General features: G+C 45.1%; 1 protein-coding gene across 1 annotated transcript in view; it reads right to left on the bottom strand.

Annotated features, from left to right (window-relative positions):
* CYTH3 (cytohesin 3) overlaps positions 1-19,419 on the bottom strand; it is a 97,170-nt gene extending 77,751 nt beyond the window's left edge. Inside the window, exon 1 of the mRNA XM_022587703.2 lies at positions 19,236-19,419. Coding sequence (XP_022443411.1) covers positions 19,236-19,272 — 37 coding nt within the window. The 5' untranslated portion in view covers positions 19,273-19,419. The remainder of the gene's footprint in view (positions 1-19,235) is intronic.
* Positions 19,420-19,764: the final 345 nt, after the last annotated feature.

Here is a 19,764-nt window from a genome sequence, read left to right as displayed (position 1 = left end):
CAGCTGGTCTGTCAGGAGAATATTAGGTACAGGTAGCCGAAAAAGAATAAGGACTAAGGAAACAAACTGGCTCTCAATTCTTAAGTGCAAAGGCAGGGTGAGCTCCAACCACAGGCAGGGTGCTAGGCCTGGCTTCTGTACCTTTAGAGAACATCTGTTTGTTGCCTTCACAGGTGAACAGCAATTAGTGTAATTATTAAACTCTTGGTTACAACCTTTTCTTTTTTTATTTTATTTTTGGTTACAACCTTTTAGCCACAAAACTCTCAGCCTCCGCTCTACCATCTTGTGGCAATGTTGTAGTAAAGCCTAAAATCATCCTGATTTTTCCTTCTTTCTAGGTAGCCTTTTTTTTTTCTCTCTCTCTCTTCTGACTGGCTGCTTGTAAGGTATTTTATCTTTGAAATTTAAAAATTTCACCAGCACACAGTTGCTCTTTCCACTAATTTCATCTTAGCAGAATGAGCCCTTTCAACACACAGAAGCAGCTGTTGTTTTTTTCAGCTCAAAGATGTTTTTCCATTGTATCTCTGATTACTGTTTCTGTCCTACTTGTTTCCGTAGTTTCTTCAGGAACAGCTTATTTAGATCACAGCACTAATTTAACTTGTTACATTGGAGATGATGCTCTTCCAGCAAATGCATTTAGTATCATTACGGTTTCTTCCTCTCAGCTCATTCATTTCACTTTATCTGCCTGTTGCCTTATCTCCCCTTTCAATCATTTATTTCAGAGTATGCCTTGAATTTTATTAGAAAACAACACAAAGCAGATTCAACCTGAAATTTACTTACAGTTTCTATGATTAGTCTTCTTCAAAATTACACTTTTCCTCTGCCTCAAAAAGCATATATCCCCCTCCCTTATTTTATTTTGGCCACATGCTGTTTTTATTTATCGTTGAACAGTGATATTCAGGTGCAATTTGCCCCCAAAACAATGTCTGGTACTCCTTAGGATGCTGAGTTTGGTGGGTTTTCCCGATCTAAGTCCATAAGCTGAAGGGCTGATGCACATGACGTTGCATCACCCATTCATGGGTGGTCCAGCTTCTCTGTGAATCTATCATGTTGGTTCTGTGACCTAGTTTCTGTACATCATTCTCCATCTGGCAGGGCTTCCGATCCAGAGAGTTGGGGTGCTCCCACTGCACCAGGGAGGACAGCTGCAGGGCAGGGGGAGGGGGACGCCCCACTAGTCTTGAGCATTTTTCAGCCACGTGTGTCCTCCGGCCTCTGAGTACAGCTGCCCGAATACCACTGCTGCGAGGCAGCCAACCCACCCCAGCTGCCTGCGGCCACGTGGCCTCACTCACCCTCTTCTCCCCCAAGTTAGCAGAGGCGATAGCATGTCCTCTTACACTTCTCCTATCCCTGCACTGAGCTCTAGGGAAAGAGTCATGAGTCAGCACTTGGTATGTCTTCACCCTGATCCCAATTCTCCCCATTCATTTTTTACACTTTTTTTTTTCCCCTCAATCACTTCCATCAGGACCTAGTGATTCAAGGGAGGCAGAAGTTAGACAAACGCTAGTGCTCAAGTCACATCTTCCCTCGACTCTCCAAGGATCCTTTTTTTAGGTGTTCTTCTATCTTCTGAACGCTCTTTCTTTGGGGGTCAGCTATTCCCGCTATAAAAATGTATTAAATTTTCTCTTCCATGTTGTCAGTTTTTCCCCATCTGTCTGGAGGCTGCTGCTGTCTGGACATTTTTATAACTGAGATGCAGCTGTGCGGCTTCCTCCAGCACTGGATTAAGTACCTTCTCTCGCCTGACTTCTGTCCTGAACGGGAAGGTTCACTGTGTTCTGTCCCTGGCAGGTTTCACTTGGGATGAAAAGTCAGGGCAGCAATCTTTAGGTTGAAAAGCCCCCATAAGACAGAAGAAAAAAAGCTTCACTTGGGGTGCTGGTACCTACCCAGGGAGATCCAATTCTCCCCCAGAGAATGCCATCTCCATAAAGAAATATTTGCCTGATGGTAAAATGCTATCACCTGCCTCCCTCAAAACAAGAAGAAGGGAGAGGTGGGAATTTCCTGACAGTCCGGCGGTTAGGATTCAGCGCTTTCACTGCCATGGGCCTGGGTTCAATCCCTGGACAGGGAACGAAGATCCTACAAGCCACGTGGGGCGGCCAAAACAACAACAACAACAACAACAACAACAAGGGAGAGAAGAAGGGAAGAGGCTCCTCGGGGACGGCAGCAGCCCGAGTCTACGTGCACGTCCACGCTCAGCTCAGCTCAGGGGACTGCCCGGGAGGCCCTGCCCGCTCACTCGCAATCTGCATTCTGTTTTTTATCTGTTTATAGGTTCCAATTTCTTGTTTCTTCCGAAGGTTTGTTAAAAAAAAACAACTCTCCTCTGGTAAAGGTCCCTTTCCCAGTCCCTCTGCTGCTCGGAGTTCCCTATCGCTTCCTTTTTTATTGTTTGCTGGGATTTCAGGGTGAATAGAGGATGCAAGTCTGGTCTCATGTGTCCACCGCTGGGATGACACTGGCAAAGCCTCACTGGATCCCCGACCAGAAGATTCTCCCTGCTTTTATTAACACAGTTCAGTACAGCTCCCTGAGAAATTCGGTTTCTTGAACCCATATATTGGTCTTCAGAGTAAAAATTTTCTACAGACGACATGGTTCTGCTCTGGAGGCAACCATGCACAACAGCACAGACATTATAAACTGAGGTATTATGACAGTAAGGCTTCAATTTGGTCCTTCAAGTAAAAAGGCTGAAAATAAACTTCAACTTTCTCAATGAGAAGAAACACATGCAAACCTAAAAACCTTCAAGACGGCATACAAACCACGGATTCAACCATGTGACAGAGGTGAGTAAAATCTCTCCCAACACCAAAACCAATCCAAGTCTCCCCTGCACTCACAGGAAAAGTACAGGCGCTCTACACTGAGTCATGTCAGGACGTGGATGTGCCTGGAAAATGGAATCATGCTACAACGTGGATGAACCTGCTCAGAGAAGGAAGCCAGACACCAAAGGCCACAGGGCACCTGACTCCATTTACATGAAATGTCCAGAACAGGCAAATCCATGGAGACAGAAAGTAGATGAGTGGTTACCAGGGGCAGAGTAAGGAGAATTATGCTAATGGAGATGGGGTTCTTTTTGAGGGGATGAAATGTTCTAAAATTAGGTGGTGGTAGCACAATTTTGTGAATATATGATACTAAAAACCACTGAATTCTGTTCTTTAAAAGGGTGACTATTCAGACATAGAAAACAAACTTGTTACCAAAGGGGAAGGGGGTCGGGGTGGAGACGGATAAATCCAGAGTTTGGGATTAGCAGATACAAACTACTATATATAAAATAAACAACAGGGTCCTACTGTATAGCACAGGAAACTATATTCAATATCCTGTAATAAACCGTAATGGAAAAGAATATGAAAAAGAATACATGTATAACTGAATCACTTTGCTGTACACCAGAAACACATACAACACTGTAAATCAACTATACTTCAATTAAAGAAAAAGGAAAAGTTAAAAAAAAAAAGGAAAAGTAAAATCAGCAGGATATTTGAAAAAATGAAGTTTGAAAAAATTTTCAAAACCTAAAAAAATTAAAATAAATAAATAAAAGGGTGAATATACTGTTATGTAAATGATAGTTCAATTTCCAAAAAAAAAAAAGAGGTACTTTATTACCAAATCAGGCTCACTGCTGTAACACCTTCATTAGATCAAACAGTACTTCAGGAGAACAGGGTCTCTGATACTATATAGAGCAGCAAACCAACCATTTATAAATCTTTTTAAAATACCAGATTATTCTTAAGTTTTAAAAAAAAACCCAAAACTATGAGTAAAACTGAGACAGGAGAAGAGTAAAGGAGACTGGCAGGAAGTCTCTTGAAGGGTCGCGAAAACGTCCTTTCAGTGGGAGACAGAAAATAGTAACTTGCGGGGACCCAGGAGACTGAAGTGTCCTAGTGTAAAACAGGTAAGGATTCTTCAAAATATCGTTCCTGCTGGTACAGATACAGCAGTGACCTGAGAAACAGCTCAAAGCTCCCTTAAATTTGTTAAGTGGTACCCATCTCTTATATCCACTGAAGTGTCACTGGTTTATTTTTCCTATAAAGTTCATACAGCCTTAAGACACTCAACGATATTTCTGTGCTAAATACTATATTTACTACTGATGCCCTGAACCACAGAAATGTAAAGAGATCATCTAAAACTAGAGTACAGAATTTCAAGGAAACCTGTCCATAAAATCAAATCCAAAAACAACAACCCGGAAGATCACTACAGAACCGCGTGATTCCTTCACAGGCAGCGCTGGTCTCGATTTGCCCCCAAACAGGATGTCTGGCTACAATTAGAAGAAATCTGAGAAATGTGACCTCCTTAACATAAAAAAAGGAAAACAAAACGTTCAAGATACACAAGCATGTGAAAATCACTAGTCGTATGATAATTACGTCTATCACAAAAACTGTTTCAAAACACACGATCCATCTTCAGCTACAGGGTGATGATATGTACTTGTTCCTTGTAAGACAGAGTTGATCAGAGATACAAAGCTTTTATAGGAATTACTTCGTAGCAGACATGCAAATTTGACGTTTAATTTTATTGAACTGCTGATTCTGTACTTACTTGCTCTCTGGTAAACGCATAACTATGAGTTCTACTGAACAGACCTAAGCAAAGAGAACGCCTCTTTTCACTCCACAGGAGTGCGGACGGGTCTTTGAGGAGTCCCGGCCCCGTTGTACAAGGGGAGGGCTCAGTCCTCTGGGTTCTCACAGGTACTATTTTCTGCCCCCCCCCCGCCCCGTCCCGAAAACAACACGTCAGCCTCATGCATGTTCTCTGGTTACATGGCTGTATACCTAACACGATTAAAAGGGAGAGACTAAAACACCTACTGGACTCGTCACAAACAGAACGAACACTTCAGGGTGGGTCCGAAAGGGAGACTCCTGGATCAGGTCCTAGTTCTTGAATACTTCTGTAGAGTATCATTTTTTTTCCCACCCTGCCCTTTCCTTTATTGAATTTTCATACAATGAGCTTGCTATGACCATCACCGGATATACTAACAACAACAAAGAAGTTACAGCTGGATCCTGTATTAGTCTCAGCTGCAGCTGAAGTTCAAAAACGTTTAAAGCCAATAGGAAGGCGCTGAGGGAAGGGAGAAGAAAAGGACTCCTTCCTGGGAGTTGAAAGGTCTGCTCTTCCTCCAAGGTTCTGGCAGCAAAGGCATCTCTTCTGTATTAGGTAAATACAGTTTGTCTTACTGAGTTTTTCCAGTTCTAAAGTTCGTTTCTCTGTAAACCCATGGCCAAATATTAAAATAAAATCCTTACTGTGTTAAGCCAGATAACTAATCACCTCCACATGCGGGGAGGCCTAACCAGCCGCTGTGTGTATTTGCTCCAGGTCCGCCCACGCACGTCCTCCACTGACACCTGAGCTGCTTAGTAACTCCTTTTGGTCACCAATCTAATCCACATTTACCAAAGAACAGGAAAAATGAGCGGGACTTTGACCTTGAATCAAGCAGATGGTTTTAACATATTTATAATTTTAAAACATTAAAGAAACCAAAGCGCTCCTCTCTTCTGTTCATATATGTAATCTAGACTAGAGGATTCAAGTAATGACATTAGGCAACCAGCCTGGACTCTTTAAGAAAGTCAGTCACTGGAAAAAAAAATTTTTTTTAAGACTGAGGAGACATAACTAAATACAAGGTGTAAACCCTGATGAGAACCTAGATAGGTAAGAAACATAGTTATAAAAGACATCTTGAGAACAAATTGGGGAAAGCAGAATTTGGACTACATGTGAAATGACAGTATGGAATTACCATTAGTTCTCTTAAGTATGGTAATGGTTGTATTTAAGTAGGAGAATGTCCTTAGGAAATGAACGCTATTTAGTATTTAAGGATAAAGTGTTATACTATATGTAACTTACTTTCAAACGGGTTAGCCAAAATGAAAGTGATGGTCTCTGAGTGGAGGGGGGAGGGCAGCAGGGACATGTTTAGGGACATTAGGGGAAAAGAGCTTCAATAAAACATGCAGAAACGGTCTCATAAAATGAAGGGCTTACACTAAAAGACTCCCCTCTCTAGCACTGGGGGAAGATGATCAGGTTAGTTTTACCACCTGAGCTTGGCCTTTCATCTCTAACTAGTGAAAGCTGGACCGGCCCTGACTGTCAATTTACAACTCTTTAATTAAGGAAAAGGCTCTCCTGTCAAATCTGTTCCTGAAATTCCCAGTCACCGATGTGTCTCTTGACTGCTAAAACCAAGTTAAAGCCGCCCGAGCCAAGCTCACGTTGACTAGAGAGCTTCCAGACGTAGGGAGACAGCTGGGGCCAGCGACCAGCCACCGAGTGGGGCTGAGGGTGTGCCCCCGACTCCGTACTGCTGGGCAGGCCTGCACCACATTTCCAGGTGCAGACTTTTCTCTCAAGAGTGCAATTCTTTTTACCCTACCTCGAATTTTCACAGGTCAAAGAGAAAAGGGAGATAAGATTTCAAATGCAGAAGAAGCCAGAAGACTTCCGGAAGTCTTCGTCATCTCTACACGCGGGAGGGTCTGCTCTTTGTCAGGATCATAACACTGGACGGGAAGAGATGAGAAAAGAAAGGCCTCAGACGCCCCTGCCCCTCCGCTGGAGGAGAAAAGGATGGAGGCCGCCCGAAGGTACCAGGGACTTAAATCCTAAAGCCAAATGTCTAAGTACTGATAGCAGCAGAGCCCAGGGGGAATATCTCGGCTTATGTTCTTCCCAGGTTAAAAAAATAATCATGTTCTGCACGTCCAGCCAAACTGCTGGGCATCTGTGAGGCAGAACCACCACGAGGGCTGCCAGAGGACGTGTGACACGCGCTCCGGACTCCTCTTGTGAGCGAGATTCTCAACACCTAAAGATCAGGAAGGAGGGAAGAAGGCATGTGATGTTCTTTTGTCAAAATAAAAACATCACAGTAACCGTCTGACCAGCACACAGCTTACGCACTATTTTAAATGAAAAGGCTAAGCTTTAGAAACGTGACTTTGGGGAATCTACAGCAGATACTCTGTGATTCCTGGGGAAACGCAATGCTGCAGAAGAACAATTATCTAGCGTTAAGATTCTTGTTACACAGGCAATGAAAGGCGTCATTTTATCCTCAAGATGGTTCTCGCTCTCATGAGGGCATCACATACTGAATCAAAGTCTGCAGTCACTTGTCCTCCCACACTCGGGAAATACAGCCTCATCGTGTGAACAGGCCAAACATTTAAAAGTCACTGAAATCCTCCCATTTTCCCATACTCTAATACAAACAAAAATGAATTCATTTGCCTGTCTCAATTCAAAAAAATTTTAATCTAATTACTGAAACTTGGAAAAGGACATGCTTGATCATTTTATTTCCTCTCCGAAAAGAGCTAAAAGGAAGTCCTGTCTTCTAACAGAATATTAAATAGCCAACGCCTGCCACTTCCGATTACTGCATTTTTAAAAATATTTCTGTGTTAAAATAAATGTAGTCATGGACCTCCCTGGTGACTCAGTGGTTAAGAATCCACCTGCCAACGCAGGGGACATGGGTTCAAGCCCTGGTCCAGGAAGATCCCACATGCTGTGGAGCAACTAAGCCCATGAGCCACAACTACTGAGCCTGCACTCTAGAACCCATGAGCCACAACTACTGAGCCCATGTGCCACAGCTACTGAAGCCCAAGAGCTCTAGGGCCCAAGTGCCGCAACTACTGAGCCTGTGTGCTGCAACTACTGAAGCCCGCGTGCCTAGAGCCCGTGCTCCGCAACGAGAAGCCACTGCAATGAGAAGCCCGTGCACCGCAACGAAGAGTAGCCCCCGCTCGCCGCAACTAGAGAAACCCCGGGTGCAGCAATGAAGACCCAACGCAGCAAAAATAAATATATAAATAAATAAAATTTTTAAAATGATAAAAAATAAAGAAATGTAGTCATAAGGATGTGCCAAATGAAACTGTTAATGGATTTACAAGCATGTGAAAATATATTTTGCTTTATTCAAAGTAGCAGAAAGTGTTCATCTCAAAAAGAAAGTGTAACCTAGCTCCGTTCTTAAAGGGATAAATATATACACCCAGTGAACACGTGTGGCAGAGAGAAGAGGTTTCCTCTTGGCCCTCAATGGCCAAGACGAGATCCTTATTCTTAATAAATAAGAGAATGAAACCCGCCTACCGCTCCAGCCAGTATCAGACAACCCCGCAGCCCTGGTTCCAGTCACTTCTCCTCAGCCCTGGAAAAAGACAGGTATTTACAGTCACATAGGACAGGACACGTGGAGACGTGGGGGCGGGGCGGGGGGCTCCCCAGTGGGTGAAGCCCAGCAACTCCACCAAGGGTCCAGCAGATCATCCTCAGTGTGGGGGCCTGGAACTGGACGGACTTCAGGGACATCGTGAATGTAAGTTGGCTACCCACCCAGGCCCAACAAAGGCCATCGTAAGAAGAGGAACTGTTTCTTCCCTGTGTATTTTTCCAAGAAGGAAGATACCCTTCCAAGAAGTCGCCCTGCTAACTGCCCTTCACAGCTCATTGGCCAGATTTAGCTTACACAGTCAATAAAGGAAAACGGGATTACCTTACCTGGTTTAGACCATTTAAGATTCACTTCCTCGTGGTGATAAGGTCGCTTCACAATGGACAGATTTATCTGCACAAATAGGGTTGTCAAGCAAGGAAGGGAGGGAGGATGGATTTGTGATGGGAAGCACAACGGCCTGCTACAGACTCGAATTCAGCCCTACCAAAGGCCAGCCTGCATGGCAGTGGGCAACAGAGAAACAAACCAGCTGACCGACCCTTCCCCTGCCGCCCCAAAATATCTAGATCCCGTTTTATGGTTTAAAATCAAGGGCTGTTATTTAAAAGTTACATTTTATAGAAAGGGAAACTTTTTTTAAGATTTTAAAAAGTCTATCAGCCACCCTAGCACTAAATTAACTATAGAAATAGCTAAATAGGGACTGTTTTAATGAAGCCTCATATTATCAAATTGTGGTTTTAAAGAACCTCCAGAATGTAAAATAAATGCAACCCAGATGTTCATGAAAAAAATGAAAACAAGATTGTTTTTACTTCATAGCAACCAAATAGGTCAACCCATTTCCTCCTTCAGAGAATTCTCAGAGGACCACAAAACTCTACTAGAAGAGCATGTGTTTCATATGTATCTGTCCAAAGAAAAAGGAAACTCTGCTGTCCAAGATAAACGGAGAATATTATATGTTCCCATGAAAGTGAATTAGAAAATTGCAGTAAGGCTGTGTCTACATGTTGCCAAACATCTGGATGAAAACCGAAAAAAAAATTCACTAATTAGCTAGATATTGGGAAATACTTTTCAATCATCATTAAAATGTCTGGTTTTATAGCAAACTGCCATTTTTATTTATTAATTACAGGAATAAGTTGTTCCAAAGAAGAGTACAGTGATTAAAAATAGCCCTGCTGCAAGTTTAAGATAGGAACTTACTTTCCCCTATTTGCACAGTGCGCCTGGTGACATCAAGTCAGCAGAAAGAGTAAATCTGTTCTATCAAAGTAAATCACAAAATATTCTTAGCCAACTAAATTGACTCAGGTGAGTCTTTTCTAATATTTACGGAATACTGAAAGATATTTACCCAAAATAAACGCTTGCTGAGTTGTCGCAGTCACGTTATAAAACACTACGGGATCTCATGTCGACTGGGGGGCTGACGTTAACTATAAAAAGTTTATGTTTGATTAACTTCAATATCAGGATGGAGAGTCATGTATTTTCTACTCTCATTTAAATGATTTACTATTTTCCCACAAATTCAAAACATTTAATATGCTTTATGCAGCTTTTAGGATGCTTTGGTAAAACCTATTTTTTCATTTCATTTCACTTCAGAAGTTTCAATAATCCTCTACTACAAATTGATAAACCTGCTTCCCGAAGGACGTGCCAATAACCTTTAAAAAACAGTTTCTCTCTCCCAAAGTTATTTACACTAAGAGTGTGAGCGTGCAAACAGCGTTCCTATTCTAGCTCACCTGATGAATTACTGTCGGTCCTCTATCAGGACTTACTTGAGAAACGCTTAGCTGCAAAACAAACCCACATTGCCCTCCCTAAGCTCCCCGCCACTCACCACGCCCCACGCTTTCCCTCTGTTCTCACCACACAGCAAACTTCTAGGGAAGGGCCGTGGCCCAGGCTGCTCCTTCAGCAAGGAAAAATCTCTCCCATTCACTCCTTAGCCCTCTCCAGTCTAGCCTGCTCCCCACCTTTCCCCAAACTTTTTTTTTTAAAGACACCAAATCCTGTAGACACTTGTCCATCCTCATTTTAGTTCATCTCTCGGGAGCATTCAGCTGAGCTGAACACTCCCTCTTCTTAAAGCGCTCCTCCCGCCCTGCAATTCCACACAAGCTTCAAGGTTTCCTCGACCTCACTGGTTACCCTTTCTTGGTCTCCTTTTCTGGGTTGTCTTCAGTCCTGGGATTTTTCTCCTCTCTCTCAACTCTCTCCCCTAAGTGTTCTCTCACCCATTCCCATAGATTAGAAGAATTTAAATCTTCCCAATGTTTATCTCCTATCCAGACCATTCTTCTAAGCAGCAGACCACACAGCTAAGCATCTTCCTACCATCTCTACCAGGACATCTCACAAAGAAGTCCGATTTTAAACACCAAAACTGAATTCCTAAGATTCTGTTTCCAGTAAAAGCTGACCAGCTCGTTGCAGACAACCCTTCTGCCAAGAACAACTAAAAAGGCTGAGCAAATTATAAGAAACAACTGTTTGAAGGTATCAGAGAGCTACCAATGCAGTGAGAACCTAGGAGGCCAGGATCCCAGAGAGAAGGTGCAGAGAGATGAGCCCCATCATCTGAGCCACTTTTCTCCTCGAGACATTTGCCAATTCACGGCAGAAAGTCAAAGGCCAAGAGGCTAAGCAGAGACGAGTAGTTGAGAATAGAATATGAGGTCAACAGAATCTCCAGCAGTCTGATGGGACTGGGGGGACAAAATTAGAATTCAGGGGCTGCCAAGTAGAAGAGGCCCTGGTAAACACCCCGAGCTTTCAGCTGGGACCACCAAAGCGCTATACCCTGGGAGAAGGGTAAACCGGAGGGAGACCAGCCCTCACAGTGTTAAAGTGATTACTTCCCCACCCTAATGCCTGCCAGGAGCCTCTCTTGAAGAGGTAGTCTCAAACTACCTCTATAGTTTTTCATGCACATCGTCTAGAATTTAATTAAATCTTAACAGGCAATCTAGAATCAAGATCACAGACTGAAAACCAAGGGTAAAATAGACAACAGAATATATTCACAGCATGTCTAAATATTGACGTTATCAGACACCAATAACTAATAAAGAAATTCACTGGACAAGACGAAAAATTTTAACAGAAAATTGGAATCTAATAAAAGAATCAAGAACACTGAAAAAAGCAATAACTGAAATTAAGAACTCAACAGATGGGCTTCCCTGGTGGCGCAGTGGTTGAGAGTCCGCCTGCCGATGCAGGGGACACGGGTTCGTGCCCCGGTCCAGGAAGATCCCACGTGCTGCGGAGCGGCTGGGCCCGTGAGCCGTGGCCGCTGAGCCTGCGCGTCCGGAGCCTGTGCTCCGCAACGGGAGAGGCCACAACAGTGAGAGGCCCGCGTACCGCAAAAAAAAAAAAAAAAAAAGTGAGGACAAAATAATGACATCTTCAACAAAAAACAAATGAGCTCTCCAAATGGTTTTCTCTCAAGACTCCCCTTCTCCTGAAGCAGCACCACCCACAGTCACGTGAGCCAGAAACCTAGGAGTCATCTCTGATTCCTGCAGTTCCTTCGCCTTTAACCTCCCAGCTGTCAATACGCCCATTTGATCCTCCAAAATACATCTAGCAAAGCAATGCAAATTATAACAGTACATCATTTCTTACCCAGGAGACAGGCAAACACTTAGAAGTCTGACAAATGCCAAGAGCTGATTACGACGCTGATAATACACCTAGTGAGAAATCAACCTGCCAGCATCTGGTTAAACAGAGAGCACACCTATAACCCACAACTGCGATTCTAGAGAGATACTCAAGAGAAACTTTCACAGTCTGTAAAAGGAGAGGAGCCTTGGTGCTCTTTGCAACAATGTAAAATCAACATAACAGTCCAAGGCAAGACAAGAAAAAGAAAACGTTATGGCAGTTAAAAGATACAAACAGGGTCTCTACATAATAATATGGATAACCTCAAACACAAGCTGCAGAACATTACAGAGTATGATGCCATTTGTTGATAATTTTTTAAACAAACCAAAAAGAGATCCATATATTGCTTACCGACACACACACATACACATTCCAGTATGAAAACTATTCCAGAGGGCCCACATCACATTCATCATGGTTGCCTTTAGGAAATACCAAAGACAGGAAGGGGAAGAGGACCAGAAGCGCTCGACAGGGGCGAGCCCCACTTTACTCAGTACTTATTAACAAGTATTCACTGAAGGCCTATTCCACACGACGTCTCAGGTCTTGGAGAGACAGCAGTGGTTAAAAGCAGACGCTATTCCTTCTTTCACAGAACTTACATTCTAAGAGAGAAGAGACGAACGATGAACAGGTGTGCAGCAGATGAGGCGTGCTAAGAGCGAAGAGGAAAAATGAGGCTGGGAAGGGGGACAGCGGGGTGCTACTTGAGACAGGCTGGTGGACGAAGGCCTCTGTGGCAGGGAGACGTGCGAGCAGAAACCCGAAGGGACCAAGCAAGCACATACGCAGATACCTAAGGGGAAACCACTGTGGGCAGAGCAAGTGCCAAGGCACGGAGTCAGGGCAGCGCTTGGCAAGTTCACGGAACAGCAAGGAGACCAGCGTGGTGACAAAAGTGAGGGCAACTATCAGAGACCACAGGGGACTAGAGCAGGGCCAAGGACAGCCCCAAGGCGAGAACGTTTTTTTATGTTTTTAAAGGGTTATCAAGAAGAGTGTGTGAGAGCCCAAGTGTGGCCCACACAGCTGAGAACGTCTGCTGTCGGGCCTTCTTACAGGAAAAGTGTGTAGGCCCCTGGCCTAGAGCACAGGGACCCGACACTGCAGGCAGCAGGGGACTCTGAGTGCGCCAAGGACGGTGCCGACTTGGAGAGGAGTGACACGACCTCTGCTTTAGAGAGACAGCTCTGGCTGCTGTGTGGACAAGGGCAGCGGCAAGAAGAACGCTGGACGGCTAAGGCAAAGGAAGTGGAAGACCGCACCAAAATCTGGGCCTGAGCAATGGGAAGAACGATGCTGCCAGGTGCTAGGATGGAGACACTTACCTGAGATGCTTTAATTAGTTTTTGTAAAGACCTTAAATGATGGGACAGAACATTAACAGCTACTACATGGATTCTGAGTGATGGGAAGGTGTTTGTTTCATTGCTTTCTGTACTTTTCCGTGAGTTTTTATATAGGTTTGTCCTACACCGATCTTTCCCTTCACTTTTGCCACCCCCCGCAATCCACCTCGCCCCTGTAACTCCCACCCGAACCCCTCCTCACTGGCGCCTATCCCCAAGTCCTCTCTTCCCCTCCTCCACTTTGTTCCCCACTCGGTAGCCGAGGACACTCTCCTTACAGGGCAGGGTGTCCAATGCTTGAGAACGTGGCCTCTGAAGCCAGGACGCCTGGGTTCAAAGCTCGGCTCCACCACTTACTAGCTGTAAGTTACTTGGCTTCCCTGTGCCTCAGTTGTCCACTGTCATCCGTAAATGGTGCTCATGTTAAGTACCTAACAGGGTTATTGCGAAAAGTAAATAGGTTAAGATCCATAAAGCAGGCGGGGCAGAACTGGACACAGAGACCATTGTGTAAACATTAGCTACAATTACTTAAACATAAATCAAATGTCATCCCGCAGTTTAAAACCCTTCATTGGCTTCACACACTTAACAAAATGTAAATTCCTTACCTACTCAAACTGCCTGAAGCGTCCCAGTTCACTGCTGGCTCAGACCACACACGGCAGCTTTCAGCCCTCTGGAGGCGCTCTGCTTCCCCAAGCCCCGGGCCCAGCCTCTGCCTGGTCCTCGACCCCTTTAGGTCACACCTGAAAGAGTCTTCCCTCCAAGAGGCCTCCCCTGGCTACAGGCCCTACCTACCCCTCCCACCACAGGCCCCCAACTCTCCCCTCAACCCCTTGTTGATTTCCTTTCACACATCAGCATAATTTGCAAAGACTTTATACATCTGTTTACATTTTTCTTCAGTCTCCCGTCTAAACAAAAGCTCCAGGAACGCAGGAAATTCATCTGCTTTATTCACTGTATTCACCCTTCCGCCAAGCACAGGACCTGGCATTTGGTCGGGATGCTATCAATATTTGTTGAATAAATAAATGTTCCAGAAAACAATACGCTCTAAGCATACCCTAAAAACACCTATCATGTCACTTTTTAAACATTCAAAAGAAAGCAGTTAATTTCCTATGCAGACTGAAAAAATAAGTTATTTATTTTATAACTTTCTACAGGTTACACTGATTTTAATATACAAAAACTCCAAAAATATCGAATCACTTTGTTGTACACCTAAAACATAACATTGTAAATCAACTATAATTCAATTTTTAAAATTCTCTCAAAAAGGGTGTTTTCATACTATTTTTCTGTGAAACTGGTTTCCAGTTTGGCAAACAGTGGAGATGGACAAGCTTTTCTGAATTGCAAAATATAAAAAGGCATAGAGCGAAGTTTCCCGGGCACTGACGTTCCCCATCTGCTTGGTTCCCATCACCCTCCCCAAACAGGTAACCATTGTTATTAGTTCCTTGCTTAGCCTTCCAGAGAATTTTCATGCATATGTAACCACTTCCTTTTTTTTCTTTTTAACAGAAATGGTAACAAACAGTGCACATTTGCCTACACTTTGCTTCTGTAACTTAGTAAAATATTTTGGAAACCTCTGCCTATTGGTTCATAAGGAGCCTCCTCATTCCTTTATACAGCCTCACGACTTCAATCGCCATGCGGGTACATAACGTGCAGTGAACACTCGGGTTATTCTCCATCTTTTACTATTACAAACAAGGCAGTGAATACTCTTGTACCTACGGTATCTCAGGCATGTAAAAATATACCTACACGTTAAATTCCTAGAACTGGTATTGCTGCATCAAAGGATGTACATGCCTGTAATTTTAAAAGCTGCTGCCCAGGGCACCTGTATCTATCGGGGTCCAACCAGAGAAACAGAAGGCCCTCAAGGAGTTGAAGTAGAGGGAATTTAAAACAAGGAATTGGTTACACATACAATAGAAAAGCTGAGAATCATACAGGAAATGGTAAGACAAGGCAGAGATTAGCAAGAGGAACAAGCTGCTACCACCTCTAAACTGGAGGGTCACAGGGAGGAGGTCCTTCCAAAGCTCGGGGGCTCGGTCAACAGGCAGGAGCTGGAGCCAAAAGGAGACCGACCCGCCAGACACAAGGCTGAAGGCAGAATGCGAGCAAAGACGATAACCTGGCCTCTCCCTTCCTCCTGCCAGCCAATCACCCACCAGCGGCTCCCACTGGCCACACCTAGCCCCGAGCCAGCCGACCCGGGCTCTGGGAAACGTCCCTCTGCAGGCGAAGGGCAAGCAATGGATCCAAGCCAGCCAAGCACAGGCTGGCGCAGCCTCCTTAAGAGTGGTAACTAATTTACACTCCCATCGCCCACAGATGGTTTCAAATGTAGGGGTTATCGCTTGCCTGACAGGCAAAATCTGGGATCTCAGCCTGGCCTTAATTTATATTAACTTTATTGGGTGAGGTGGAGCAGCTTTTCACGTGAAGCACAGGCTTACGTCTCAGCTATGCTGATTGGGGTAAGGGGGGGCGGTGGTGCAGGAGGGAGGGGAAATCAGTAAAGTTATTCACCTCATCTGCCACAGATGGTCCGTTCAGGAAGTTCAATCACACAGACTCCCAAACTGAGCATTAGGATGGTGGCAATGAACCAAACTAGCCAGTCACCTTCCAAGTAGAGACATATCTCAAGAACTGTTCTAGAAAAACTGAAAGGCAACAAGGCCCCAAAGGAATGAAAGATACCTTAACTACAGTCGGCACACATTATAAATAAGTGTGTTCTCGTAATCTAGTACCCCCCATGTGTTCCTCCTTAGAACTGCCTTCCAGCCATTCCTACCACCACCCTCTCTCCTTATCCTACAGTTAAAGAACAAACAGTAATACCCTGGACAAACACTTAAAAGTATCAAAACAGCAAGCAGGAATCATTTTTTGAAGTCTTCTAACCAACCAACACATTAGCAAAAAAGATATTTTAATTCTTTTGCCCCTGGCATAACTACTGTTTGAATAGATTATTTACCCTCTCTGGTAAACAAGCTGAAACTGACTTCCCCATATACAGTTCAAAGTTCTGTACTACACTCTAAAAATATACCCAAAAAAGTTATGTTTTGCAAATGACTGGCAAGCGAAACTATTCTTTCGAAGGGCTGAACTTTATTTTTAAAACCATGAATTTTAAAGCAAAGCATTTTTAGAAATCTAAATGGTGATAAAAACTAATGAACCATAAAGAAGTATGTTAACTTCAAAACTTCCATCAATCAACAGTTAAATATAAGCACACTGAATTCATATGACAAGCACTATATGACTCTTCTTTCAAAACTCTTAAGATTTCCATCTATTCAAAAACACACTTGCTCTAAGAATGCCAAACATTTTAAAGTGTCTTCCATGAGGCAAGGAAGAAAGAAGTTAATAAACCATATCAATAAAGCTTAATAAGGCAGGGACATTTTAGTAATCAATAAATATCTGTTTATTGTTGACTGTTCCAGTGAAGTGAATTAAATGATACTTTAAAAACAATCATACCCTTTTTCCCACTGCAGGGTAATTGTTTTTTTTTTGAAGAGGTGATTTTATATAATTTCAAACATTCAGAAAAGTTCCAAGAATTGTACAACAAATACCAATATACCCTTGACCCAGATACACCAAGTATTTACGTTTTGCCCCATATGTTTATCCTTCTGTCTCTATTTTTTTCATGTGTGTGAGCTTTTTTTTCTGAACCACTTGAGAGTAAGCTGAGGCACTATACTTCCTTATACCTTAATAATTCAGTGTGTATTTCCTAAGAAAAGGAATATTTTCTCTATTTTTATTATCAAAACCCAGAAATTTAATATTGATACAATACCATTATCTGATCTATTGCCTATTCAAATTTTATCAATTGTCTTATTAGGGTAAATTTTTTAAGTTTTTTTTTTCCAAATTTGAAAGTAATATACATCATTCCAGAAACTTGGGAAATATAAAAACCGAGAAAATAAAACATCCATAATACCAGCAGTTTTTACATTGTTTAGACCATAATATATAAAACTGCTTATTTTTAATGGTTGGAAAATATTTCATCCAGTAAACTCCCCATAATTTACCTCACCAGTCTCCTATTAGGCACTGTAGTTTCCAATTTTCTATTACAAATAACGTTAATGCACAGCTCCTGTGCGTGAGATTTTTTTTTTTTTTCTTAATCTCAGGATTGTATTCCCAGAAGAGCTATATTAGCCCAAAGAAAGTCTTGATACTTTGGAGATGTAATACTGTCCTTCGCTATAATATTCAAGATCTATACTGGCTTCCTTTTTTCATCTTTATACCGGCTTTTACCTTCAAGTTTTCTACATTCCTTCACGGACAGAGTCCAAAACTCCTTCAAATGAAATCGCCAAGCCAGCCAGCTGCCTGGACTCGAATGTCAAACGTTTAAATATTACAGTTGTTTGTCTTTGTTTTCTAAAAAGGAGACACTTGTCTGCCGGTGCTGTTACCCCAATTTTGACAGGCAGGAAACACCGCGTCCACGGAGAATCCATCACTTACATTCTTAAGACAGCAGCCTGGCTGGAGGAGGGTGTGCACCTGGGCTCCTCCTTTCCACAGAACTTTCCGTCAAAACAACACACCCACTCGGTGCCACAGTGCTACCCCTAGCTTCAACTATGAGAACTGAACTCGACAAATGCCAGGATTCGGGCGAACTTCCCCCCATCCCAGCCCCACCGCTTCTTGGGGCGCAAACATTTCCCCCGGAGCAGCACTTAAATGCTAGAAGGTACCTTGATTAACCACTTCATCCTGAAGCGTTCAGCACTGCTGATTCTTACAGGCAGCTGCTCCGCAGCCTGTAATTAAGATTTTTTTTCCCCAAAATGCTCCCTTATTACAAGGAATTCTGATGATTCCGTCTGTCAGCATAAAGAAGATCTTTAGCAAAAACAGAGAGAGATCCTTAACTTTGGGTGTTCCTGTAAAACAGGGGTATTAACCCTTTGCTTCCCAAGCCAACGACCCCACTCCAGCCACAGACACTACACAGACACGTTATTCGCTTTTAAAGGCGTAATTCGCATCATGACACAACGGTAATCTGTATTCCACTAAATAATTTACAACAAACGCGAATCTTCTAGCAAGAGGTGACCGAGCGTCAGAGGGACAGCTTGGTTTTCTGGTCTCACCTCCGGGCGGGCTGCAGCTCCTGACTCCGACCCCTCGGCTCCTCTGACTTTTTTTAAATTTATTTTTGGCTCACTCCGTAACGTTCCCCTATTTCATAAAATGCGTGCGCTCTAGCGGCCCCCTCCTCATTTAACGATCCCACTGACCACTTCTGACCTAAAGCCAAGAAAACTGTCACGACGTTCAACCCTCTCCCCGCAGCCGCCCTTCTTGGACCCGGAGGATCCCCAATTCAAAACTTTGCCATCCCGGTTTCCCGTGGACTCCCCGCTTCCCACCACCTGAGAGAAGACGCGGGGAGGGTCGTCACCGACGGTTGGGCTCCGGAGGGCGTGAGAGCGGAGAAGGTCGCCCCCAAGGTCCCCCGCCTGCGGAGAGCGACCGCCGAACCCCGACCCGAGCCTCCGGGAGACCCCGGCCGGCGGGCAGCCCCAGCCTCGTCCCAGACCCTCGCCCGGGCTCCGCGACGACCCCGCCTCGGGGCCCCCGGCCCCCCGCCTCGGGCCCCGGGCCCGGCGCGCGCCGCGGGCCTCGGCGGTCGGCAGCCGGCACCGGCGCTGCCCAGACCGGGTCTTCTCAGGCGGACCTGCACCACCGACCCCCGACCCGGGACCGGCAGTCCCCGCTCCGGTCCGGCGCGTCCGCAACCCCCGCCCCAGGCCGCCAGCCGCGCCGGCCACACCTCCGACACTCACCGCCGCCGCCCTCGCCGCCGCCGCCGTCTTCGTCCATCTTGAGGCCGCTCCCGCAGCCGGCGAGCCCGGGGCCAGCGGGCGAGGGGCCGCGGGTGCGGAGCGCGCGGGCGGCCGTGCAGCTCCAGCAGCGCGCGGACCCGGTCGCTGCCCGGGCCTCCTCCCGCGGGGCGGGGCGCTCGCCGCTCGGCGCCGCCGTCACGTGGCGCGCATGCCCCGCCCCCGGCTGCGATGGGCGTGGCCCGAGGCCGCGCGGCCCCGCCTGCGGGAACCCGCCCGGACCCCTCGTGAACGCGCTCGGCCCCGCCCGGAGCCCCGCGAGGGTGAGAGGGGACCCTCCGGGGGCGAAGCGGGCGTGCACACCCGGCCCCGCCCCGCCTTCGAGCAGCCTTGGGACGGACGTGGGGTCCGGGGCAGGCGAATGCCCAGTCTACAAAACAGGGCGGCGGGAGGTCCTCCTCGCACGTGCACCCAGGGAAAAAAGATCAAGAAACGTATTTAAAAGTCAAGCCTTCGCCCTTCGGCCCGAGAA

This window comes from Delphinapterus leucas, chromosome 15 (genome assembly GCF_059928025.1).
Source record: "Delphinapterus leucas isolate spDelLeu-1000000601 "Yukka" chromosome 15, BTC_Dleu_Yukka2, whole genome shotgun sequence".
NCBI classification, from domain to species: Eukaryota; Metazoa; Chordata; class Mammalia; order Artiodactyla; family Monodontidae; genus Delphinapterus; species Delphinapterus leucas.
The sequence above is the reverse complement of the archived record's forward strand: the minus strand, read 5'-3'. Positions and strand labels throughout refer to the sequence as shown.